At 38.4% G+C, this 27,973-nt stretch overlaps 1 protein-coding gene and 1 pseudogene across 4 annotated transcripts in view; one reads left to right on the forward strand and one right to left on the reverse strand.

The window, feature by feature from the left end:
- The window catches only part of LOC136873914 (protein lin-54 homolog), a 264,832-nt gene that overhangs the window by 70,465 nt on the left and 166,394 nt on the right, over positions 1 to 27,973 (forward strand). For all 4 annotated transcript variants that reach the window (XM_067147255.2, XM_067147284.2, XM_067147265.2 and 1 more), the window contains 2 exons: positions 14,098 to 14,229; positions 20,664 to 20,873. In XM_067147255.2, coding sequence (XP_067003356.1) covers positions 14,098 to 14,229; positions 20,664 to 20,873 — 342 coding nt within the window. The remainder of the gene's footprint in view (positions 1 to 14,097; positions 14,230 to 20,663; positions 20,874 to 27,973) is intronic.
- LOC137497072 (uncharacterized) lies at positions 8,399 to 10,814 on the reverse strand (annotated as a pseudogene).

A 27,973-nucleotide genomic window follows, 5' to 3' on the forward strand; every position in this document is an offset into this window, starting at 1 on the left:
CGGTACCAGAAATCAAATTCAGGCTCCCGAGAACGGCAGTTAATTGTGCTAACCCTTATGCTGGCGGACATTCTTAACTACAAATACAGACATATATACATGACTGATGCGTGCTTGCAATGTGTGAGTCGGACACATAACTATTCACCTATTTGTGCAACGTCATCACAGCTGCAGTAGGCCTACGGTACGGAGGTGGACATTTCTTAACTATGAAACACAGATGTACCACGTGACTTCAACGCGTGTTTTCATTGCGTGGGTCGTATGGACAAAACTATTCATAAATTTGTGTGTTGTCATCAGAGCTGCATAAGACTTGTACCCGCTCCGAAGTGGAATCGTTGTTCTTCCCTGACGAATTATGTTGATGGGTCTTATATGCGAGATTAATTTTTTTCATTTTCTTTGTCTCGAAAAGCTAAGGGGAGTCTAATACACGAGTAAATACGGCAGAGGGGAATTCCTCAAGACAGTATTATTGGACTTTTATGTTTTCTTATATGAATGGTATGAGTAAAGAGATGAGGTTTATTGTGGATGATGTTATTCTGTGTAGAGTAATAAATAAGTTACAAGATTGTGAGCAACTGCAAAATGACCTCTATAATGTTGTGAGATGGAGAGTAGGCAATGGTATGATGATAAATGGGGATAAAAGGCAGGTTGTGAGTTTCACAAATAGGAAAAGTCCTCTCAGTTTTAATTACTGCATTGATGGGATGAAAGTTCCCTTTGTGGATCATTGTAAATACCTAGGTATTAATATAAGGAGAGATCATCATTGGGGTAATCACATAAATATGATTGTAAATAAAGGGTACAGATTTCTGCATATGGTTATGAGAGTATTTAGGGGTTGTAGTAAGGATGTAAAGGAGAGAGCATATTTGTCTCTGGTGAGACCACAACTAGAGTATGGTTCCAGTGTATGGGACCCTTACCAGGACTACTTGATTCAAGAACTGGAAAAAATCCAAGGAAAAGCAACTCGATTTGTTCTAGGTGATTTCCGATAAAAGAGTAGCGTTTCAAGGATGTTGCAAAGTTTGGGCTGGGAAGATTTGGGAGAAAGAAGACGAGCTACTCGACTAAGTGGTATGTTTAATTTAAGAAACAGTGTTAGGTTTATGGTCCACCCAATCAATACACATCACTTTACAAGTGAAAACTATTTAATATAAAAACAAATTAAACATATTTTTGGACATGTTTCGTCTCTATTTGAGACTTCTTCAGCTATAAAATCACGTGGTAGATTACAAAACTCATTGTTCAGAAAATGAAAAAAAAAAAAAAAGAACCCAATGCTTTTTAAAGAATTATTTGAGATACCCTAAAGTTTTATATATACATTACTTACACAATTGTCCTGACTTCTTGCAAAAACTTTTGTTATCTTCATTGTCAAAATTGAAATGACATAGGCTTCAGATTTCCTCTACCAGAATAGCTTAATTTTGAAAGAAATTTCCGTACGAGTTTTTAAATTTTCTGATGTAGATTTGGTCCCAATCCTATACCAAGGCCAGAATTTCAATCTCCCCAGTCAACACATTGAAACTACCAAATACCAACACTGCCTGTAACATTTCAAGTAAGGTTGTTCAAATTTAACATTGAAGATTGTTTGCAAGAAGTGTTAAACTACTTTATTAAATGATGTGTATATTTTGTACTCGGTGCTTTCTCAACAGTTCTTAAAGGAACTTCCGTTTTATATTACTAGACAGCAACAATAAACAATGTATTCCGTGACAAGACTTTATGGCTGGCATGTCATATTTCAAGTTACATTTCAATTTTGACAATGATAATAACAAAAGTTTTTTCAAGAAGTGAGGACAATTGTGTAAATCTATAAATATGAAATAAGAGTTTTGTTTGTACATTGCTTAGAATTTGAAAGTAATGGTATTTCTGTATTGGTCATGTCCACAGTAACAAGGAAATGCAGTTTTTACTTTTCTGTAATGTCTGTCTGTCTGTCTGTCTGTCTGTATGTATGTATGTATGTATGTATGTATGTACACGCATCACGAGAAAATGGCTGAAGAGAATTTAATGAAAATTGGTGTGTAAAGTCGGTGGATGAGCCACTACAATTTAGGCTAAAAATCGTTTTATTCACGCTGAGTGTAATGGTAGTTTAGGGGAAGGCCTAAAATTTAATTCTCAAATATTTATATTATTAGTAGTCATATCGATAAACTACATAACTGAAGTTATATAGAATTACATTTCCGATCATTTATGTCTTATACTTGCTAACAGTGTTGCCAACCCATAAATCTTTTCTTCGTTAAATTTTAGTTGATTATCCGCTAAGTTCCGCTAAATTTCAAACTGAAGCAAAATAGCATATACCAGCTGTTTTAATTAAAGAGAATAACTCAACACTCACCAGTTTCAGAACAGGAGTTGATCTCCCCGCACTATATGCTCTGAAGCAGTTGTGCTGGGTTGAGGTCCTGTGGTTTCGTATGAAGCCACATGGTACCATTCTTTTTCAAAGTATATGCTGGCACTTCACAGCAGCAAAGTACATAGGAAAATTTCCAAATCTATTTCGAAAGTTATTTTCACTTTCATTACTGTTTTCATTGTTTTTGATAAGTGCGGAAAGAAATAATGTCAAACAATTTCGCATTTATATTCCACTTTTAAAGTTAAAAACTTCATCACTGATTCGTATTGAACTAATAATTACAATGCTAAAATGAGAAAGATGTTCCACCTATTCAATACAATAATATTGTTGCATGAATTAAGGTAGCAACATATTTAATATGTTATGGGACCGGTTTTGACATATGTCCATGTCATCATCAACCGATATAAAATGGCAAGATCTTCTATTTTTAATTCAAGAAAAGTGTCATAAGTGTTACAATTGTGTTGACTTCTTGCCATTTTGTGTCGGCTGATGATGACATGGACATGTGTCCAAACCACACCCATAACATATTAAATATGTTGCTACATTAATTCGTGCAACAATATTATTGTATTGAATGGGTGGAACATCTTTCTCATTTTAGCATTGTATTTATATTCCACTGCCAATAGATGCACCGTCGGTATTTGGGATCAGTGGGAAGCTCAACCAACTAGTCGTTTAAAGTTTCAATATTTAACCACTCTTTACAAAATATCTGACTACTTTTTAACCTATTCTTTCGACATATTGACATGCCAAAAAGAACGTGATGTCAAAAGAAACACATTATCAAACACGACACTACTCGGCTCATCAAGAGTACAGTAAAGGCCTGTTTTCACATGTAGGACTGTACTGCGACTGTGCTTCGACTGTGCTGTGTCGTCCGCAATCGCCAAACAGTATAAACCATTCCATTTGGATTGAACAGCAGTTGAGTATTTTCACATGTAAGACTGTGTCCCTACCGTGTTGGTACCGTGCTGTCATGGATTGCCAAGCAGAGCGATTATGGCCCACGCAGTCGTCGCCTAGTCTCAGCACAGTACCACATGTGAAAATTAGAAACGGTCGCCCTAGTGTCGCCGAGCCGGACTTCCATCTTACTTCGGTGGTAATCGGAAGTACTCGGTCGTACGTGATCCAGAGATCAACGAGCACAGAAGAACATAGAGTGCGCAGTGCACTGTCTGAGTACTGTGCTCGTTGGTTGAGATACATTGTGTGATAGTTTGCAGTAGTAGGTGTGGTGCAGTTGTCTTCCTTAAAGATGGACGAACAAGTGATAATTTTAGTTCAACACCATGAATGCCTTTATAATTTCCAGCATAGAGACTATACAGCAACCATTTAAAAGACAAAATATGGAAGGATATTGCAGTGCAACTCAACATCACTGGTAAGTTTCTTCTAGAACGCTATTATTGTGCAGGAAGATATCGTGTAGGCCAAACTGAAATGATTAATTTGTACTTCCCTGCTATTTTCAGCTGAAGAATGCAAAAATAAATGGACTTTGTTGAGATCTTACTATAGAAGAGCCTTGAACAGGAGAAGAATTGCGAGTGGCCAGGCTGCCAAGAAAATTAAAAGATGGAGATTTGAAATGCAAATGGAATTTCTCAAACCTTTTCTACAGGAGCGAGAGTAAGTTCAAATGTTTCTTAGGTTGTCCGTAAAAATTACGAACTGTTATTGTTATTATTGTTGTTATTATTATTATTATTATTATTATTATTATTATTATTATTATTATTATTATTATTATTATTATTATTATGTTTCAGAATACTCACACAAATTTGGACGAAGACCGGGAGGAAAGTGAGGGCACATACAAGTCTGCTGACAATAATGCTGATAATTCAACACCACGATCTACTCCGTCCCCAGCGGTATCAATGGTGTCATTAAAGCATAAAAGAGCAGCATCACAGGAGTCACCTACACGTACATCTGATTTAGCGACAACGTTAAATCAGTTTATTTCATCCAGAACCACAACTCAGCAGATGTTGGACCCAGCCAAAAGGAAACTGATGACGTTCTTCGATGACATATCCGAAACATTGCTGATATTTAATGAACTCGAATAGACAGAAATTAAGCGGGAAATTTTCAACATTGTTAACAACAAGGAATTAGAAATTCTTCGAAAGGAAGAAATGCAGAGCAACAGCAATATACTGGCATATAATTTCGCTGAATACTGCAAATAGGACCCATCACGTTTCCGCACATGGCAATCTCCCTCATCTCAGCTTGTATGATCCTGGCACAAGTACTCCAGCCATAATTCCGAGTCAAGAATCTCATTACCAGTGCCTAGCATGAAGTACGGCATATAACATTAACATTTTATTTTTTAACTAATGTCATTTAGTAACAGAGCACATGTATCATGTATTGTGCTGAAAATACAATGAATAAAATACAGTGAAGCAAACTGTACACGTACGTCTTTCTGTTATCAGTTATTAGTTAAACCTTCCTTCCCAATTCATGAAATATTCTCGAAATGTTTCCCTGACTCTTGTAGCCTCAAAACTTCCATGAACCCCAACATGTGGTAGAGCAGTAAACAATGATTGCTCTGAAGGAATCCTGTTGTCTTAGTAACCATCTACTACTGGCAGGTCACTGAGTAAATAGTTGTGTAATACACAGACTGCCAACATTACTTTTTCAGCATTTTCTGGGTGCATATGGAGTCTCCCCTGCGAACTATGTGACCTTGCCGCGGTGGGGAGGCTTGCGTGTCCCAATGAAACAGATAGCCGAGCCTCAGGCGCAACCATATCGGATGGGTATCTGTTGAGAAACCAGACTAAGGAATGGTTCATCGAAAGGGGGGTAGCAGCCTTTCGGAAGTTGCAAGGGCGATAGTCTGGATGATTGACTGATATGGCCTTGTAATAATACTCAACATGGCTTAGCCATGTTGATACTGCTACACGGCTGAAAGCAGCGGGAAACTACAGCCGTAACTAACTCCCGAGGACATGCAGCTCTCTCTGTATGAATGATGTACTGATGATGGCTTCCTCCCGGGTAAAATATTCCGGAGGTAAACTAGTCCCCCATTCAGATCTCCGGGTGGGGACTACACAAGAGGGGGTGATCATCAGGAAGATGGATACTGACATTCTGCGAGTCGGAGCGTGGAATGTGAGAAGTTTGAATTGTTGTGGTAGATTAGAGAATCTGAAAAGGGAGATGGATAGACTAAAGTTAGATGTAGTTGGTATAAGTGAAGTACATTGGCAGGAAGAACAGGATTTTTGGTCAGGCAACTACCGAATTATCAACACAAAATCAAACAGAGGAAATGCAGGAGTTGGTTTAATAATGAATAAGAAAATAGGGCAGCGGGTAAGCTACTGTGATCAGCACAGTGAAAGAATTATTGTCGTCAAGATAGACACCAAACCAATGCCCACCACAATAGTACAGGTCTCTATGCCTACTGGCTCAGCGGATGACGAGGAAATCGAAAGAATATATGAAGAGATCGAAGATTTAATACAATATGTAAAAAGTGACGAGAATCTAATTGTGATGGGAGACTGGACTGCAGTGGTAGACCAAGGAAGAGAAGGTAATACAGTAGGAGAATTTGGATTGGGACAAAGGAAAGAAAGAGGAAGTCGACTGGTTGAATTCTGCACTGATCATAATTTAGTCGTTGCCAATACTTGGTTCAAACACCACAAACGACGGCTTTATACGTGGACGAGACCTGGAGACACTGGAAGGTATCAAATAGACTTCGTTACGATTAGGCAAAAATTCAGAAACTAGGTGTTAGATTGCAAAACTTTCCCATGAGCAGACGTGGACTCTGACCACAACTTGTTGGTCATGAAATGCAATCTGAAGCTGAAGAAATTGAAGAAAGGAAAGAATGCAAAAAGATGGGATCTAGACAAGTTGAAAGAAAAGAGTGTGAGGGATTGTTTCGAGGAACATGTTGCAAAAGGACTAAATGAAAAGGCTGAAGGAATCACAATAGAGGAAGAGTGGATAGTCATGAAAAATGAAGTCCGCAGGGCTGCTGAAGAAATGGTAGGATGGAAGAACAGATCAACTAAGAATCAGTGGATAACTCAGCAGACATTAGACCTGATTGATGAACAACGAAAATACAAGAATGCTAGAAATGAAGAGGGCAGAAAAGAATACAGGCGATTAAAGAATGAGTGGATAGAAAGTGCTAGGTAGCTAAGGAAGACTGGCTGAAGGAGAAGTGCAAGTATGTTGAAGGTTGTATGGTCCTAGGAAAGGTAGACGCTGCATACAGGAAAATCAAAGAAACCTTTGGAGAAAGGAAATCTCAATGTATGAATATTAAGAGCTCAGATGGAAAGCCACTTCTAGGGAAAGAAGACAAAGCAGAAAGATGGCAGGAACATATCCAGCAGTTGTATCAAAGTGAAGATGTAGAGAATTTGGTTCTGGGACAAGAAGAGACTGTTGATGCTGATGAAATGGGAGACCCAATTTTGAGGTCAGAGTTTGACAGAGCTGTGTGCGACCTAAATAGAAACAAGGCACTTGGAACTGATGACATTCCCTCTGAATTACTGACTGCCTTAGGAGAAACCAGCATGGCAAGTTTATTCCATTTAGTGTGTAAGATGTATGAGACAGGAGAAGTCCCATCCGATTTTTGGCAAAATGTTGTTATACCTATTCCCAAGAAAACCGATGCTGACAGGTGTGAAAACTATCGCACCATTAGTTTAGTATCTCATGCCTGCAAAATTTTAACATGTATTGTTTACAGAAGAATGGAAAAACAAGTGGAAGCCGAGTTGGGGGAAGATCAATTTGGCTTCAGAAGAAATTTGAAGCAATCCTGACTTCACGTCTGATCTTAGAGAATCGAATCAAGAAGGACAAGCCCACGTACATGGCATTCGTAGATCTAGAAAAGGCATTCGATAATGTTGATTGGACCAAGCTATTATGATTCTGAAGGTGATTGGGATCAGATACCGAGAACGAAGAATTATCTACAATCTGTATAAAAATCAGTCTGCAGTGATAAGAATCGAGGGCTTTGAAAAAGAAGCAGCAATCCAGAAAGGAGTGAGGCAAGGCTGCAGTTTGTCCCCCGTCCTTTTCAATGTTTACATAGAACAGGCAGTAAAGGAAATCAAATAGGAATTTGGAAAGGGAATCACAGTCCAAGGAGAGGAAATCAAGACCTTGAGATTTGCCGATGATATTGTTATTTTATCTGAGACTGCAGAAGATCTCGAAGCTGCTGAATGGTATGGACGAAGTCTTGGATAAGCAGTACAAGATGAAAATAAATAAGTCCAAAAGAAAAGTAATGGGGTGCAGTCGAACGAAGGCAGGTGATGCAGAAAATATTAAGTTAGGAAATGAAGTCCTAAAGGAAGTAGATGAATATTGTTACTTGGGTAGTAAAATAACTAACGATGGCAGAAGTAAGGAGGACATAAAATGCAGATTAGCTCAAGCAAGGAAGAGCTTTCTTAAGAAAAGAAATTGCTTACTTCAAACATTGATATAGGAATTAGAAAGATGTTTTTGAAGACTTTTGTGTGAAGCGTGGCATTGTATGGAAGTGAAACATGGACGATAACTAGCTGAGAAAGAAAGAGAATAGATGCTTTTGAAATGTGGTGTTACAGAAGAATGCTGAAGGTGAGATGGATAGATCGAATCACAAATGAAGAGATACTGAATCGAATTGGTGAGAGGAGATCGATTTGGCTAAATTTGACGAGAAGAAGATATAGAATGATAGGACACATCTTAAGACACCCAGGACTTGTTCAGTTGGTTTTTGAAGGAAGTGTAGGTGGTAAGAACGGTAGGGGTGGACCAAGGTATGAATATGACAAGCAGATTAGAGCAGTTGTAGGATGCGGTAGTTATGTAGAAATGAAAAGGTTAGCACAAGATAGGGTAGCATGGAGAGCTGCATCAAATCAGTCTACGGACTGATGACTCCAACACATGGAGTTCTCCATAGAGTACCCTATGTCTCTGGACAGCAATGCCAAAGGCATTCTCCACTACTCGTCGTGTTCTTGACTGCCGGAAGTTATAATTCGGCTGCCTTTCATCACTGCGAGCTGTGGATCTTGGGTACAGGCACATCAGATACGTTTTCAGTGGGAAAGCTTCATCACCAAGTATTACATAAGGCACAGGTTCATTACAATTTGGCAACGGTTTAGGACCTGGTATATTTAACGTTTTGTTTTCCAAAGATCTTCCTAAAACTGATCTTAAGAATAGTCCTGTGTCACTGGACTTACCATAACCTCCTACATCAACAGCAATGAATCTGTATTTGGCATCCATTAATGCCAAAAGAACTATGGAGAAATGTTTATAGTTATAAAAGAGAGACCCGCTGCTTGGGGGCGGTTGAATAACAATGTGTTTTCTGTCTAAAGCTCCTATACAGTTTGGAAAACGCCACAGATCATATAATTCTTCAGATATTTTCTTCCACATTTCCTCAGTAGGTTGGGGCATTTCTTGTGGAGACAAAATGTCCCAAATAGCCTCACATGTGGAGACTATTATAGAGTGAACAGCTGTCAGGGGAATTCTGTAACTCAAACTCATGGAGATCTGAGAATTTCCAGATGCGAGATACCTGGAAAATGTGTAAATTAATATTAATATCTACTCACTACTGTCTCATGTCCTGAAAATATTGGAAAAAATAATAGACATCAGAATCAGAGATATTGTTGAACCAATTTTGGAAGAAGAGCAGTATGGTTTCAGACCAGGAAGGTCAACTAGATACCTTAGTGTATTTGCAATTAGGATGCTAATGGAAAAATACTGGGAGAAGAACAAGCCTTTATTTTTAATATTTTTGGACATTGAGAAAGCACACGATAGTGTATCAAGGGAAAGAATTTGGCAATGCATGAAAGAACTTCAAGTGCGAGACAGCCTTATAGACAAAGTGAAAATGTTGTATAGTGGAAACAGAAGCTGTATTCAAGTAGGATGTTTGAAACAAAGAGAGGAGTGCAGCAGGGCAGCTCATTGTCACCACTTCTATTTATTATTGTAATGGATGTAGTAATGAAATCTATTAAAAGGAAAGAACATGGAGATATCAAAGCCTTCACATTTGCAGATGATGTTGCGATCTGGAGTGACTCAGAAGAGGAATTGGGAGAGAGAATACAAAGCTGGAATGAGGAGTTTAAGAAATATGGTTTAAACATCAGCAAGACCAAAACGGTGGTGATGAAAGTGTATGGGGAAGGAGCAGAACCAATAGTCATGTTAAATGAAGCTCAACTGGACAGCGTTCCAGTTTTCAAATACTTGGGTAGCGTTATATCAAATGACAACCTAGCAAAACATGAGGTGAACAATCGAATCAGTAAGGCAACACAATTTTACCACCAGGTAAGACACCTGCTGTGGGATTAGCAAATACCCATGAAAACAAAAATGACATTGTACAAGTCCCATTATACACCAATTCTTACATACAGTCTCGAAACCACAACACTGACCAATAGAAATAATTCCAAACTTCAGGCAGCTGAAATTAAATTCCTACGCACTATGATCCAGAAAACCAGAAAAGACAAGATTAGGAATGAGAAAATTGGAGAATAAGTAGGAATAGATGATTCTTTCCTCAATAAGATTCAGATATCAAGACTGAAGTGGTTTGGTCACATGAAGAGGATGCCAGTAAACAGAAGTGCAAGGAAGAAATGTGACAGAAAGGTAGAAGGAAGACGACCCGTGGGAAGGCCACGAAGGAAATGGATAGGTTTAGTTAAGAGCGATGTACTGCTGAGAGGTCATGATTGGGACAAGTTGGTGGAGGAAGAATGGTACAAGGACAGGATGAGATGGAGGAGGCTCATATACCACACCCGGGAAACTGTAGATGGTTTAGGATGATGATGATGATGATGATCTACTCGGTGCATATTTCAATGTTAATTAACTGCATATATATGCGTATAATGCTAGTGGACGTGTAAGTGCCAAATTTACACCAAACGTACATTGATGTACGATCAAAATACTTCAGTACATATGAATATTATTTATCGTAACGTTAATGCTAGTCTCTCTTCTGCACTTATGGATTTCCTCCATTTTGAATTCTTTTTCGTGAGATGCGGTTTCAGTTGTTGAAGCAAATTGTCAAACTCATTCGAAAATATTTTACGAATTTTTCTTGGTCATTTCGAAGCTAACCGAAAATTGTGTGAAACTCTCCTTCTTCTTCTCTCATTGTAAACAATTTATGATCACAATATTGTTTCTTATTTTTCTTCCTTTGTTATAAAACAATGTACGCTGCACAGGCAATGACTACGTCGTCTTCGTTCGGATCCATGTCTCCAACCTGTGAGCACAGATGCAATGAAGAAGGACCACTTGACCGCAGCACAGTCCTACATGTGAAAAGACAGAGTAGGTGACACTGTCATAGCACGGTCGAAGCACAGTCCTACATGTGAAAACAGGCCTTAAGGATTTTAACAAATTCTGACTGACGCTGTGGGCCAGAGCTGGTCTAGAAAACGAGTCGTAGTTTGCAGTATAAGTTCAGTACAATGGGAATAAGTAGCCTATTATGCTGTAGCAAGTTCTATATTATTTTTTACCCCTGGCGATGAAAAGTGTTATTGTTACCGCCGAAAATCGCTTGAAGAAGTTTGAAAATCCGTCAAAAAATCTGCTGTCCGCTAAATGAAAAATTTATCCGCTGTTCTATTTAAAAATCCGCCAAATTTGGCAGAAAATCCGCTGAGTTGGCAACACTGCTTGCTAAGTCCATATCAACGCCAAGCTCCAAGAAAATGGGTAAAGAGAATTTAATGAAAATCGGTATATAGAGTCGGGGAATAAGAAACTACAGTTTAAGGAATAAACAGTTTTGTTCACCCTGGGTGAAATGGTAGTTTAGGGGAAGGCACCTTAAATTTCATTTTTAAATACCTATGTTATTGGTCCTATGGAAAAGTACTGCATAACAAAAGTTATAGAGAATACAATTTCCGATCATTTATGTTTTATTCAGTTTTACCGTACTGACTATGATAAAAGTGGTATTTCAGAGCCGGAAGAAAATTAAATGTGAAGGCCTACAATATCGAAAGCGCGTAATATTGATCAACAATAACATTACGTTGACCGTTGTTTGTTGTGATGTTCTTTGTCTCTTATGCTGACACTCAACTCCGATAGATGGGATTACTGCTGCGTACCGAGTATAACAGCCTGACTGAATATTGGTGGGGAGTTAGATAACTTTCTTCCTTAGCATGCCATTCCTCTGGTTCATACATTTTCTGATACAGCTGGTACGTAACACACTGGTTCATCATAGTATTCCAGCTATTCAATCCCTACTCTGACACGCTATTTTGAATGAGCAGTGTGCACACTTAAGACAGAGGCTCACTTAGTAGTAGTAGTAGTAGTAGTAGTAGTAGTAGTATGAACTGGTCTAGAATTACAATTTAGGCCTATTCCGAATTATAGTACCACAATTCACTAAATAACTCAAAATTCAACCCTGAAAAGAGCTGTTTCTTAAGAAAAGCTTCTTCCTCTTCACTTTTATTAAATCTACTTCATTTTATTCCAAATTAGCAGCAAAGATGTGGTTTCTCCTCTGGCTTGGAGGAAAAATTGCCTCCAAGTCAGGTAGTATTTTCCCCGCCAGTGTAGTGAATTGAGATTTTCTGACTCATCGGGTACTCCCAGGAAACAGATAAGTAAACAGGCAAAGTTTTTGCCCTGGGACTGTCCACTATTCGAATCACCCTGCCCGCCGATAAAAAACGAAGAGTGTTCACGGATCACGGATGTCTGCATCTTGGTCATTCCACCTCTGTAACTTTGGACTGTTAGTTCGGCAGGGTAGTACTGTTCATTAAAAGTAAGAAATGTGTGGTTTTTCGTTTGATCGAGTATTTTATATGAAAGCATTGCTTTTAATCGCACCATTCCTACTGACGTCATTGTAGTGACCCATGTTCGTTTCAGTTGGGAAAAACCGCTAAGAGTCTTTCCGTGAATCTATAAAGGCTGGCGGAGAGTGAGTGTCTGCCAACCTGATTGTGACTGATGGTAGGCAAGCGGCCCTACCATTGCAATGAAAATTCCCTAACCCAGTCTTCATATGAGAAAAGACGTCTGGTGACTTCCCCGTCGTGTTTCTAAGGCAACGTTAAGAGCTATGCAATTTAATACAGTCTTGCTCACAACGTGTACACTACCTAACCTAGAATTCTGTATAAAATGTAGAATTTCGGAGCGAAGCATGGGTACATCAGCTAGTAATGTATATATTGTATCTTAAGGGTATCTCAAATAATTCTTAAAAAGGCATTGGGTTCTTCCATTTTTTCATTTTCTGAACAATGATTTTTTGTAATCTACCACGTGATTTTATGGCTCAAGAAGTCTCAAATAGAGACAAAACATGTCCCAAAATATATTTTTATATTAAATTGTTTTCACTTGTAAAGTGACGAATCTATATGATGAAATTCGTAAATTAAGTGTTAAGTGGTATGTTCCGAGCTGTCAGTGGAGGGATCGCGTGGAATTATATTAGTAGGCGAATAAAGTGGTGTCTTTAAAAGTAGGAAAGATCGCAATATGAAGGTAATGTTGGAATTCAAGAGGACAAATTGGGGCAAATGTTCATTTATAGGAAGGTGTGGTAAGTATTGGAATAACTTACCAAGGGAGTTGTTCAGTAAATTTCCAGTTTCTTTGAAATAATTTAAGAAAAGGCTGGGAAAACAACAGATAGGGAATCTTCCACCTGGGCGACTGTCCTAAATGCAGATGAGTAGTGATTGATTGATTGATTGATTGATTGATTGATTGATTGATAGCACTCTCAACAGTATAACTGCAGAATCTAAATGCTTTCCATAGAATGGTGTACTCATTCTCCATCTGGCTTGTTAAAGTATGAACAATGTCGTACGTGCCTGTTCATTAGTGAAGGCGACCACAGGCAAAAATGCAAGGAAGCTGAATTTTCTCGAAAACTGTTTCAGTTATGAAGAAAATTCATTTGATATGTCTTGTTGAAAATTGAATTTCAAGTTCACGTGGTGGTCCACTTCATTTTTTGACAAGGCCAACCATTTAGCTGTTACTTTGCCATGGATCACAGCCAAGAACATAAGGAAGATGAATTTTCTTGAAAACCGTTGGAGTTACAAAAAACGTGCATGATACGTTTCTTGTAGAAAATGTAATTAAAGCCTTATGGTACACTTCATTTTTCAATAGGACCAACCATTTACTCGTTATTTTAGTTGATGTGAGGCAAGAATTGCCCAAATTTTTCATATACCTTTGTAAAATCCCCCACTACAACTGTGTAATATATCAAAATCAAAAGTATCCCTTGCGTGACTTGGGATTCCAAGCTGTATCCTTATCAAATTTTGGCTCATTCTGTCCAGTACCTTTCGGGCCTATCCAGAACGAACAGACAGACGTCATTTTTATTATTTTTATTAGATTGTCCTTTGTTCCTTGTTCTAATCTTTAAACTCTGTCGTACCTCAAAATTCAGTGCAGAATTCATCATTTTCCTTTTTTTTAAAGAAAATCATTTTTGAATTTCACTATATTTTGTTTTCCAGGGTCCTTTGAAACCTGGTACAGTTCTGACATCAAGTGCAGGATCAGGACAACTTATAAGGATACCTGCTACTCAAAATGTGATGGCAACCTCTGGAAACTTGACTCAGCTACAAATACCTGGGGGAAGACAAGTATGTGAATTTTATTAACAAGACTTTATTATATTTAAAATTCAGAGAATATTTTGTTGAAATCATACTTCCAATCTGGTGAATGATAATGGATGATTGATAAAGAGGTAGTAGAATCATGTTATGTACAGTAGTTTCGAATTTTCATAATAAATGGCCTGTACTGTCTGCTGTTTCTCCTAGGCAAATTTTAATAGAATAGTTCAGCAAAAAACAATATTGAAAATAACTACTGAAGGTAGCATATGAAATATATATTTAAACACTTGCAACTATGTATGTTATCTCAGTTCAGCAAATTCACAGGTGGTAATAAGGGGAACTTGATACGAGAACTGAACTGGTGTTAGAAGTGCATTAAAAAAAAAATAATAATAATAACACATAAGTACAGATTCTATGCACATTTTGTTGGTCAGTAGAACTGATTTTCAATATTGACCTATCATCTACACAGTTATTTCTGTAATCTTCTCTTCTTTCCTATTATACATGTCATTTTTTTTTTGCCAGTTCATATCATCCTTTTATAGCATTACTGTTGGGTATAAAGTTGCAATAAACTAAGAAACCTGTGTCTAGCTTGGTTTGCGCAGCTCTTTTCTGCTCTCTCCAATATTTCTCAAATATTTCCCGACAATACTGGATCAACGACAAGGTGACTGTCAAGTTGCTGCATACACATACTTTAAGTAGTTGCACTCAGGTTTATCATTTGAAGTTAATCTCTCATTAATGTTGGAAACGCAATGCTATTAAAAGAACAGAAGTCTTACCATAAATACTGTCCCAAACATTTAAGTAAATTGACACAAAATGGTTAGAGATATTTTAATATCCTAATAACAAGTATTACATAGATGCATTATGAACCATAACCACAAATAATTATTCAAAATGGCCACACAGGCTAAGGCCTCATCAATGGCATTACGCAACACATCAACTGGAAATTCTGCAACTGTTTTCCGAAGAGACTGCTTTAAGGTTTCAATATTGGAATGTCTTTTCTTGCAAGCCATTTCCTGAAGTTTGGACCACAATTTGTAGTCCAAAGGGTTTAAATCTGGACTTGCAGACGGCCAATCTGAAATGGAAATGAAATCAGGAACATTTGCCTCCAACCACTGCTGGGTTGCCCGTGCCTTGTGTGCTGGGGCTGAGTCCTGCTCGAAGCTCCAGTTCCATCCATGGAAGAGGGTGGTGTTGAGATTCTTGACCAGCCCCTCAAGCACTGTCTCCTGGTACACTTTAGCTGAAGTTTTGACTCCCTTTTCACAGAAGTAGAGCTCCGTTGTGCCCTCGAAGCTCACTCCTCACCACACCATAACTGATGAGGGATGATGACCTCTCTGGATCCTTGGAGCCTTTTCACCAGTTTCTCTAGATGAATGGGCATATACCCTGTCGTTTTGGGTGTTGAAAGTCTCCTCAACACTGAAAATCTTTTCATCCGTAAACAGGATTCGACGATGACCATTAGCCGCGTAACGCTTAAGTAAGCGCTTTGATTTTAGGAGCCAATGGCGCTTCAGTTCATTTGTCAGGAGATGTTCTTTGCATCGTTTGTAAGCACGTAGTCCCAAGTCAATGCTTAACGTGCGAGACATAGACATTTTTTTTATCTATAACTCACGAGCCATCACTGACTGTCTCCTTACCGGATTTCGTCGCACACGAGCTGCCACTGCTTTGATGAGTTCTGGCGTTTGTACTGTGCGTGGTCTTCTTTGCTGCGAGCGATCTCTCACAGTTCCAGCCTCAAATTGATTTATAGTGCGGTAAACAAATTTCTTACTAATTTTCAGCTTCTGGAAGGTTTTGAAAACCTACGCTGGTGCTTGCCCTACCTTGTGTAACGCTATCATGGCCACACGATTCTCATACTCCCCCTTTTCCATCTTGGAAACTTCAAACTGACAACTGTACACTTCTGCAGCTCAACCAACAAACACGCCTCACAATACCGGTTTTGTAGCCGCTCCCTCGTTCGGGCGGAAGTACAGCCACCCTCAAAATTTGGGACAGTATTTATGGTAAGACTGGGTAAATGTGAAGTGACCGGAAATATAAAGCATGGAGTTGGAGCTGTTAATGATTGCCATGCTGTAAACTATATTTTAGAATAAATTTACTGTTCTGATAAACGTACACACAGAGGACATAATATACAGTAGAACCTTGAACTGAAAGAAGTTGTCACGGGAAACCGTCAAAATGGTGATTTTACTGTCCTATTCCTGAAAAAAACTTGGCATAACTGATTACTGTACTACGAGTTTATAGAGAGGAACCTTGATACGCCGTTTTTGGAGGGACCCCGGGGTAAAATCGTACATGGGAAAACTGAAAATCCGGGAACAAATGAAAACCATCAACAATTTGGCTAAACAACTCAAAAATTAAATATGTATAATAATAATCTTACATACACTTCAAAACTAAACCAAACTGCAGCCCCAATGGGCCTTCGCCTACCAAGCGACCGCTGCTCAGCCCGAAGGCCTACAGATTACAGATTACGAGGTGATGCATGATCAATATGACGAATCTCTCAGCCGTTATTCCTGGCTCTCTAGACTGGAGTCACCATCTCACCATTCAATAGCTCCTCGGTTAAAGGTAATCACGTAGGCTGAGTGAACCTGGTACCTGCCCTCATATCTAGATAAAAATGCTTGACCTGGACGGGAATCTAACCTGAGCCCTCCCGGTGAGAGGCAGGCAAGTTAGACCACTGGAAACTTTACATTCAGGTACTGTCGAACAGATTCCGAGTTATGGTCTGTAGAAGATTCTAATGGTCATAAAATACATGAATTTGAAAGTGTATTGCATAGATGGAAAGATTATTGAGAGAATTTTTATAAAGATGAACCAGCACAACCATTGAAAATCTAGCGGCAAAACATCAAAAGAGACATTTTGCTCCAAGAAACAAAACAAGCGATAACAATAAAGGAGCATGAAATACCAGGCTTTGACAACATAACTGCTGAATTATTGAACTATTCAGGTGACATTGGTGTAAATATCATCACAAACATTTGCAGTAAAATTTGGAACAGTGGCAAATGGCCAGTTGATTGGGTCACATTTATCTTCATTCCTTGGTACGAAAAAGGGTCTACAATTAATGGCCGGTTTCTGGAATGACAGTTATCTGTAGATGCGTAGTTATCAGTGACTTAACATGGTGATACGTTTAAAATGAGTTTCCGAAACAACAGTTATCGGCTTCTTCGCAGTTATCTCCGCAACGACTAACTGCAACTAGTGCTGTAGTTACCTCTATGTTAGAACTGTTTCCAACATATACCGCTATGAGATGCCACCATACCGTTTCGTACAAGGTCTTATATTAGTTCCGTAAACATTAGCAAGTTGTAATATATTTACAGTCATTCATTGTAGTTTTAACGTGCTTGCGTGTGCTGGACTTGACAATATTTTGGTTAGTACATATACTTCCATGTTATCACTGGCTTTAGTCACTGATTCCACTTGTATCTTGTCATCTGTCCCAGCTGTTTAGGTTATAATCTCCCCGGAGCATGACGCCTCTACTGTAGACATATTTTCCAACACGGGAAATGAATCGTCAGATAAATAAAACTTGAGTCAAACGGATTTTCATCAGGCTCTAATTGATCTTTCAGTGTTGCTATAATTTTAAGATCTCTTTCATCAGGCTTTGAATCATGAGTCCCACAGACAGTTAGTGAACACAGTCTGAAATTATGGAGTATTTACTATTAATATTTACATTTGTACGGTACTAAATAATAAATATCTTAAGTACCGGTATGCATTTAATATAAACCTGCTGAATAATAAATATTGATTTTTCATTGCTTTTTTAAATGCTATTATATCCTTTAACAATATAATATAATATATATAAACCTGCTGAATAATAAATATTGATTTTTCATTGCTTTTTTAAATGCTATTATATCCTTTAACAAGTGACATGAGGTCTCATAAACTCCCAGTGAACATAAAACGTCTGGATTTTTTAAATTAAAATTCTTGCAGGGAGCTGAAGTTTATGTTACCTTCTTATCTGTTTCAACACACTTCACACCCTTAGTCAGGGTTAGCTCGCTAAGTTTGATTGAAATTCTGAAGTGGACTTCACGTCAGCAGTTAACGAGAGTATTTTTGTCAATGCATGATGCGTGGTCAGTGTAAAAAAAATATCTGCAACAGTTGCGAGAACAGATGGATATCGCAGCATCAGTGCAGAACTTCAGTGCCGGAATGATAGGTTCCAAAGTGTGCGGCATGTTTTCATTTATGTGATTATTTTCGTTTACGTTTGCTGTGTTCTGGATCAGTGAAAAGTGATCTGTTTGGTAATTGCGGTGTATTTTTATAATTTTACTGACGACAACGATCAAGGTAAAATTTAAGACGATGTCTGCATACTGTGAATAAGAAAGAAGGCCTAATAATATATACCTAATTTTTGCATCATTAGCTCGTACATATTTTCATATTATGAGAGATTATTACATGCCGAATTTGATTGATTGAGATGACTGTGTACATATTTTTGAACCATTTTTCATTGTAGAAAACTTCTGCTAGTAAAAGTAACTAGATATTACCAAAATAACCCTAAAAACATTAGCATAGAGACATCTATTGGAAGACGAGAGATACTAAAGAAGACTATAGCTGTACTGTTTATTACCAGGGCTTATAAATCTGGACTTAAGTTTCCGGAAACTCATTAAAGTTAACAGCACCGTTAAAGTTGCAAGCGCTTTTAGGTAACTCACAGGTAACTGTGGTATACCAGAAACCAGCCATAAGTGTAGCATCTATAGGACTCTAGACTTTATCTCTCATACTATTAAAATCATGCTGCATATTTTGAAAGAAAGGCTTTACAATTTCTTTGCTTCACAAAATTTCACCCGCCCGTGTTAGATTTGTCAAAGGAAATTATCCCATTTATGGAAAGATCAGCCCATCACTAAGAAACTAAATGAGAATAGTTAGATCTATAGTATCCTTATATTCATCTACGGGACAGAAATATGAACTCTTCATTCTTCAGGAGAATTTAGTCTCTTGAAGTGTGGTTGGGGAAGAATGCTCCTTATACCTTGGACAGCATTCCACACAAACAATTCTATCTTGAAGGAATTTAACATCAATACCAGGCTGTCGTTAATATGCAAACAATGGATTTTTCAGTTCTTTGGCCATACAGGCTGACTTTTAGAGGGGAGCTTAGAAAGCTCATCATCACAGGAAATGTCCCTGGCAAGAGAGAGCGAGGATGTGCTCCCACACGTTGTTCAAACATAACAGAACAAGTAACTGGGACACCCCTTGTGACAGTTTTATGTCTGGCTCAAAATCAGAAACGATGGAGAAATATGCAAAGCAATCTTCATGGAGATCGCAGTCATTAGCACTGAGGAAATGATCAAAGATAGATAAACAGGGTGCATTTCTTACATGAAGGGTGAAGGTTACATGCGTTAATATGGTACAGACTGCTTAGGTCCCACAACCTTAACACCATTGGATTTGAAAGGGAACAGTGGTTGACCTAAGGACATATAGGAAAGATGAAGGTGAAGAGTATAGGTCAAGTATGTAGAAATTAATGCTAGGCTCAGGAGGAGCCACACTGTCTCCACTCTGCAATCAGAAATTTTGAGCAACTAAAGGTAAGGGGTTTGGGGTCAGGCCCCCTTTATGTTGTATCAATAGATAGAGCCCTGCGCGGATATACAAAATAATATCCGCACTTTCCGCATCCGCGTATGGCTATCCACATCTGTGAATTGTTATCCGTGGATATTATAAATATTTAACCACAGTATATTACACCCAAGGTATTGAAACTTATAGATCTGTTAACATAATACAATAGGCCTGACACTTGGCACAAGAACTCCCTACAGTCACAGGTTTATGAGAGATTTTCTCTTGCGACAACTACCATCGTATTGACCTTTGTTCCTTCCTTCCATTAATTGCGGGCAGGAGTCAGGTAGGCTCAGGTCAGGTTTTCAGCTTTATGGTTCCAAGGCTATTTATATATCACCATTCTCCTATACCACTGTCAAGAGTCACCTAATCACAAGCAAAAATAAGAGTATACCTGAATGAAAATCAATAAACGTCATTATTTAGAAATGATCAACAAAATTATCTGCACTGCCATACAGTTTGTATCCGCCAAAACACCAACTTCGTGGATATCCGCATCCATGCAGAGCTCTATCAATAGACTGAGGCTCTCTCAACCTTTTGAAACAAAAAAAAATTCTCATCGTGTACCAAAAATTCAGTTGAGTAATTTTAACAGGAAGGCAAGGGGTGTTTATTACATGTAATCTTCTGTGGAATAAAATTTGTGTTGATTGAATGATTGATTGATTGTTTGATTGACTTTTTAAAACTTCCAGTTGCAGTATGTTCGCTTGGTGAGTGCTGCAGGAAGCAATACTTCTACAGTGTCTACAGTAACGACAGTGTCAAAACCTCGAACAACTACGATGGTTCCTGTGACATCAATTAGTGGTTCAGTTAGACCAGTTGCTTTGAGCAGTGTACACGTTCCTCCACAGGCTGTTAAAATGGTGCACATTGCCCCTGCAACACCAGCTGTGAGAACAGTAAGTTTTGTGTGTGTGCATGTGTGATTTTTTTTTTTTAAAGGAAAGTCTTTTTAAGTTTAATGTGGTGGTATGATAAATCTTTTTGTCTTGTTACTGTAAGTTGAAAAAGTATGTAAATATTTGCTTGTGTCCTGTAGTAACATCAGATTGTTAGAACATTTATTGGAAGGGGAGTGATCATTAATTTCAATCTTTTGTTCGTTAGAGTGTGCCTAAAGGGATTGTACCAGTAAAATACTGTATTATTGCGAATAATCCCTGCATATTTTTAAAAAAATTGATGCACAAAATTGGGGTTGCGGGTTTTATTTGTGTCGATGTTGACATTTCATTTTTTTTTTCAAAATGAGCCTTCCTAAAATTAGGGTGCTGGGATTATTCACGTAAATACGGTATAGCCAGGATTTACTATTTAATTTATAATCGCACGAGTTATGTCTCAAGGTAGTTCCAGGTAAATTATAGCTAGGGCTTGGTACAGGAGGTAGGGTCCTATCTACAAGAAAACTTGAAAGTTCTTTTAAAGAATTACGTTTATTCAAATAAATGCATGTTGAATTGGATATCACTTTGGTGTAGATTTTCGTCGTCTTCAACATCGCCTATCAGGTAACCCGTACTCCCAAGTCACCATGTTGAACTGGACTGGAACTTGTTCTGCAGGCCTTGTTCGTCACCATAGAATGGAGTTGGAACACTCAGGTTGGTCCGACATGGGCTCGAACTCGTACCTCTGAAGTTCTAGACGGTCTCCGACGATCTTGCGGGGTAATCACTCGTTTTATTACTCACACGAGTGTCCACAATTGCACAGTCCCCCGACAATGCTTAATTTAATATTGACGTTATATATTATGTCGATCTTCACTAGTGGCTTGTAGATAGAATTTAAATGTTAAAGATGAAGATGCAGGTAGCATCGAATTAAGAAAAGAAATAAATCACAGTTTATGAACATAAGCTTTAGAAATATCGAAACTGAAGACTGTTCACATATTATGCACAGTTTGTGGTTGCTTTCCACTGAAATATGGTTGCACTTGACACTAGAATAAATGTACAACTGCTTAATAGTTTATCCAACGGACACTGCTGTCAGTAACACATTAATAAATTATTAATCACTTTGAGGAAGATATAAATCAACTATCAATTATTGTGCACTGTTCAAAATTTGACTCAGTTTGAATTGAGTATCGTTCACTTCAATCCAAAATTTGAATAAATAATAAAGTTAGCAATTATTATAAACAGTTGTAAATTCACTTCATTATGAATCGAGTATCGTTCACTTCTACCCAGAGTTAATCACTTGTGTCGAAGCACACAAGTATAAATTATGTAATAGGTAATCACTTGCATTTATGGTAGTGAAAAGGTTTAAACACTTTCATGATCACTTCTACTTAATAAACGAAAGAAAATAAACTGACTGAGTTTTAAGATTCTGCAGTTAATGTAGTAGTATGTCACTTTGTAATTCACAACACTTGTTGGTAAGAAACTAAGTTCCAATCAACTGTCAGAACCTAAGCCACTGTAAGACTTGTTATATATCGAAGCTACTATACGTGCACAAAATCTAAGTTTCAATCAACTGACAGAATCGAAGTCCATTGTAAAGACATCATATATCGGAGTTTCTACTCGCTCACAGATTCTAAGTTCCAATTAACTGACAGAATCTAAGTCCACTATAAAGACTTGTAGTTTCTACTCGCCCACAGATTCTAAGTTCCAATTAACTGACAGTATCTAAGTCCACTATAAAGACTTGTAGAATTCGAAGATAAATTTGGACAGCACTTTGTCTCGATGAACAGAGAAATGGTGCAGCGGGGTGAGTCAGATTGGACTCCCTGCTTTGACTGGCTGACTTGGTTGGGTCGAGCTCGTCTTATATACGATTTGTGCTTCTACGTCATCAGATATCATGATTTCTATAGTGGAATAACTCTAGAATCACTTGATGGATTTACTTGAAACTTCACATTAGAGACGTTTACATGATTCTCTACAAAACGACGTACCCTTCGAGTTTATACGATCATTATTACAGGAGTTTGGAAAATTTCCTAGTCGAGCATTCGGGAAGGTGTGACGTTTCTTCTAGAACACACCAGTCCTTGCCGGGTAGCACGTGGCAGAACAGGCGGGTAGCCTATCTTGCTCCTGCGTCCACGTCACTCGTACAGCTGCAGCTGCTTCAGGCGGGCTCGCTTCACCGACCATAGACAGACCAGGCTCGCAGTAAATGTCTTGCGTGATGATTAAATATTATTGATCTAAAAAATATGATATGTACCGCGCGTTACTGGTACATATCCCTCCCTCTCATGGAATAAGAAAATACTGATGAGGATTTTCTTTTGACTCTTATTTCTCAAAATATTTTTTTTTAGATTAGAGGCATATTATCCACTAAGGAAATCCAATAAAGAGTCTGTTGTCCTCATCCAACACAATATGAAAATAGGACGAGGTCATGTCCATGCCTGTAATGAATTTTTTGCCATAAAATCGCTTAATGACATCTTTAAGCAGAGGAGGGTGGTCATATTCTAATATTAGTCGGTCGTTCAAGCCTCGAGCATCAAGACACAATCGTAGGCTACCATTGGGTTTCCAGACTATGGTGAGTGGATTGAGGTACGGTATAGCGCATTTGGAAATAATTCTGTCAGCCTCCATCTGACGAATAAGTGTCCTAGTCTCATCCTTATATTTCTCAGGCACCAGGTACGGTTTGCGCTTATAGGGCGATGTATCTTTGACATTGAAATGGTGTTTGAAACCTTTAATTTCTCCAGGCTTCTCATCGAAGACGTCTGGATAAAACTAATAGATCTCTTCTTCTGCCTCAGCTATGTCTGGGCGGTATTCTGGGGCTTCAATTATACTGGCTATGTAGATGAGAAAATCAGGCCCTTTGTCACTTAAAATCTCAACTCTGGGTCCCTCTTCTTCCTTGGGATCACCCTCTTCATTTAGCACCTGGTCGACTGGGCAGCATTGCCAATCACACCATCGACTTGAGTACAGGGTACATTAATCCCTTGGAATCTGTGATCTTCACCGTCGACCAGCTGTAACTCTACAGATCCGACCCTACATAAATTAATAATATTGGCTGAGTAGTCTGTCATTGCCTTGTATTTTGACAGAAAGTCTGAACCTAAAATAAGGTTGAACTTCATTGGTGATACTATCAGAAAAATGTGTTCAAACAACTCTTCATTTATAGCAAATTCCAGGAAAACTTGTTGCTTGCATTTTATATTCTTATCAGGAACGATGCCCTTAATCTTGACTTGCGCTTCCGGTAAAATGAGGATATCATATTTGTCCTTGATTATTGTTATCAATTTGTCAGGGATCAAAGAAACTTGTGCTCCTGAATCCACTAATGATGAGACTTGGAATTTCCCAATAGTAATGCTAATTATTGGTAGGCTACGTTGTACACAATTACAAATAGCTGACTCGTCTTCATATAATAAACCATCATCATCGATATCCCAATAATTGACTGTCAACATAGAACGACCCAACCTCCTCATTTTCGGGCAATCTTTTTTTTTTTTTTTTTTGGAGGTAGTACTGAGTTTCTTTCCATCGTTTGTTTAAGTTGAAATTATTTGAGTCTCTACTCTCTTCTTGTTGTTTACCTTGCTTTCTCCAGGTAGCTTTTTTTTTGTATTGCGCCTCGCTACGGTATGGGCGTTTCCTGTACCCTCTATACCACATCGGTGTAGGTTGGGTATCTCTCTCTTCCTTCCTTTCGATACGTTCAGGAGGACTTTGTCTCGATTGTTCAGAAGTGTTAATTTGAACTGGGTGCGCAGCTAAGTCTTTACTCTTGCTAAGTTTTAAAGTACCTTGCGCATTAGCAGTATCAAAACGTCTTAGTACCCCATCTAACTAGTCTAAGTTTGGGATATTCGCAGCTACCAGGATCTCTGGAACATGAGAAGGATACTGCAATGTAATGACTTGTATAAGTTCCTTCTCAGGTAAAGGAGGGTCTAAATACATCTTCTTCAACTGAGATAATAAAAAATCGGAGTATCGAGAGGTTTTAATAGAAGTATTGTACCTTCTCGAATATAGTTGAAGTTTTATTGGATGCTGTGTTTCTGCGTTCCAAAGACGCTTAATTAACATGCGGGAGGTCACACCCACGGCAATTTGCCGCACTTTTTAAATATTTGTTAATAATATCGTTGCTACCTACTGTAGGGCTTAGGGTGCTCGTTTCGTCCCTCCCCTCCCTCTCTCCCGCCTGACGTTGATTATCGTCAGTGTATCGCCTGCTGCGTTCCGGAGTAGTTTAAGTTTTCTTTCACTCTCTCATCTGCCACGGCAAATTGCCTTCGAGCGACCCCTCATGTAGTGTATTCTTACATGACTGCATTTCCAAGAAAGTTTCTTAAGTAAAGTTCATGAGGTTGATGGTGGCTTTCAGTGAAGGTGGTGCTGTAGTTTTATCTTCACCAAGCTCGATAGCTGCAGTCGCTTAAGTGCGGCCAGTATCCAGTAATCGGGAGATAGTGGGTTCGAACCCCACTGTTGGCAGCCCTGAAGATGGTTTCCCATTTTCACACCAGGCAAATGCTGGGCGCTGTACCTTAATTAAGGCCACACCCGCTTCCTTTCCATACCTAGGCCTTTCCTATCCCATCGTCGCCATCTGTATTGGTGCAACGTAAAGCAAAAAAAAAAGTTTTATCTTGAATTGTGACCAAATCATTCATAGAAATGTACAAATACAAACATTGAGGCAATTTGCTCACGTGCAACCTCACATTCTTTAAAAACTCACATAATTTTACTAGATTTTGCAAAAACATTTCATTAATTCTTTACATTGAGAAAATATTATTACTGTGTAATTATGTTGGTACTAGTTGAAAGGCAGTTAAGCAGGATACATATTTATATTTTTATCAGAACATTCACTCCAAAAGGAAAATAGCAGCTCATTAGAATATTAAGCGTGAACAATTTGCCTTCGCGCAATCTCTCGCGTTCTAAAAAGGGGGTGACCTCTCGTGTGTTAAAGCATCCTTAAAATCTGAGTACGTCTGGAGATTAAACTTGAAGACAGCGTACCAGGAAAGAGCCTTGCCTTCTAACAATCGGGCAACTGTTCTTAATTTTCTATCTTCTCTAATTTTATGTTCCTGAAAGTATTCTTCTACATTAAGCAAAAAATCCTTAGCCGTGTAGTCTTCCTTAACAGAGAATTTAGGAGGTTTTTCATCTTGGACTTTAATTATTGTCGTCCGACATAAAGTTTCTCGTACTCCTTCTAATGAACCATGAACATACAACATAAACTCACTCATGCAAACCGGTAAACTAAAAGTGATCACCGACATAATGGACCAACACAAAATTCTTATCATGGGATTACAGGAAATTAGAAACACTGACCAGGATGCCTTGGAATCTCAAGGGTACAGACTTTATAAAGGTATACCTGGGAAGAGAGTGATGAAGAATGTCCCACAATTTGGAACAGGATTTTTGGTCAGCCTTAAAATAATAAACTCAGTTCAAGAATTCAGATCACAGTCTCCACGACTCTCAACGCTCACCTTAAAGGCATCTAATAAAATCTATACTATAATAAATGCCCATGCTCCCACTAATGATAAAAACAACTCCTCAAAAGACCAGGAGGAAACAGGAGAATTTTGGGACCTATTGGACCAGACCATAGATAACATCCCCAAACACCATATAAAATTATTAATAGGCGACTTCAACGCTCAACTAGGCAGAGAAAGAAAATACCGTGACATCATCGGAAAATGGCCAGCACACAAGAAAACAAATAAAAATGGAGAGAGACTAGTTGACCTGTGTAGAAACCATAATTTAATCTCAAAATCTACATGTTTTAAGAGGAAACCTCAAAAACTCAAAACATGGAAACACCCTGACTACACTAAGGGAGAATGGCAACTCGACCACGTCTGCATGGACAAATACCACCACAAAGAGATCTATAACGTCAAAGTCCTCCGAGGAATAGACACAGGTTCAGATCACTACGTAGTTAAAATTAAAATTAAACTCACTCCCCAGAGGAGACAACAAAAGCAAGCCCTTAAAACTAAAAGAAAAATAGATCCTACCCAGCTAATCAACAACAAAAATTACCAGAAAGCAAATGAAAAAATAAAAATCACAGACAAACTTGAAGACTTAGTACACAACCTTAAACAAATTGCAGAAGACCTAGCTCCAATTAAACCACGTAAAAAACACCAATGGTGGAACAGTGAATGTGATGAAACAGTGGAGAAAAGACATCAGGCATGGCTATTACATCAGTCCCAAAAGACTGAAATATCCTATCAAAAGCTAGTAAAACAGAGAAAAGAAACTACCCAAGTCTTAAGAAGAATAAAAAGACAACATCATAAGGACACCCTGCAGTTAATTGAAGAACAGTTCAGTAAAACTAAATCAAGGGACTACTACAAAACCTTCAGAAAGCAGCTCCAAAAATATGAACCCCCGACCCTACTGATGAAGGATGAAGATGGTAAGCTGGCCCATAACAATAAAGACAATGCAGAAATTCTGGCTAAACATTTCAACAAGCTTTTAAATTGTGAGGAACCTACAGAACTCCTTCATTTGGACACCAACACCCCGATAAAAACATCACCAGAAAACATCAATCCCCCCACAATAAAGGAAGTCTACCAAGCTCTGAATAAATTAAAAAACTACAAAGCGCCAGGAGAAGATCAGACCTTTGCGGAAATCTGGAAATATGCAGGAACCTCAGCAAAAGTTGCCCTCCATCAACAACTTGTCTCTATCTGGATTAAAGAAGAACTACCAGAACACTGGACAACAGCCCTCATTCATCCTCTGCACAAAAAAGGGGACAAAACCGACCCTAATAACTACAGGGGAATCTCTCTCCTAGACATAACATACAAAATATTTTCAATAATCATCCTTAATAGGATAAGTTTACAACTTGAGAAAGAACTAGGAGAATATCAAGGAGGTTTCAGACCCTGGAGGAGCTGTCCTGATCAGATCATGAGTCTTAAGTTGATAATGGACTATAA

Source organism: Anabrus simplex, chromosome 1 (genome assembly GCF_040414725.1).
Source record: "Anabrus simplex isolate iqAnaSimp1 chromosome 1, ASM4041472v1, whole genome shotgun sequence".
In the NCBI taxonomy this organism is placed as follows: Eukaryota; Metazoa; Arthropoda; class Insecta; order Orthoptera; family Tettigoniidae; genus Anabrus; species Anabrus simplex.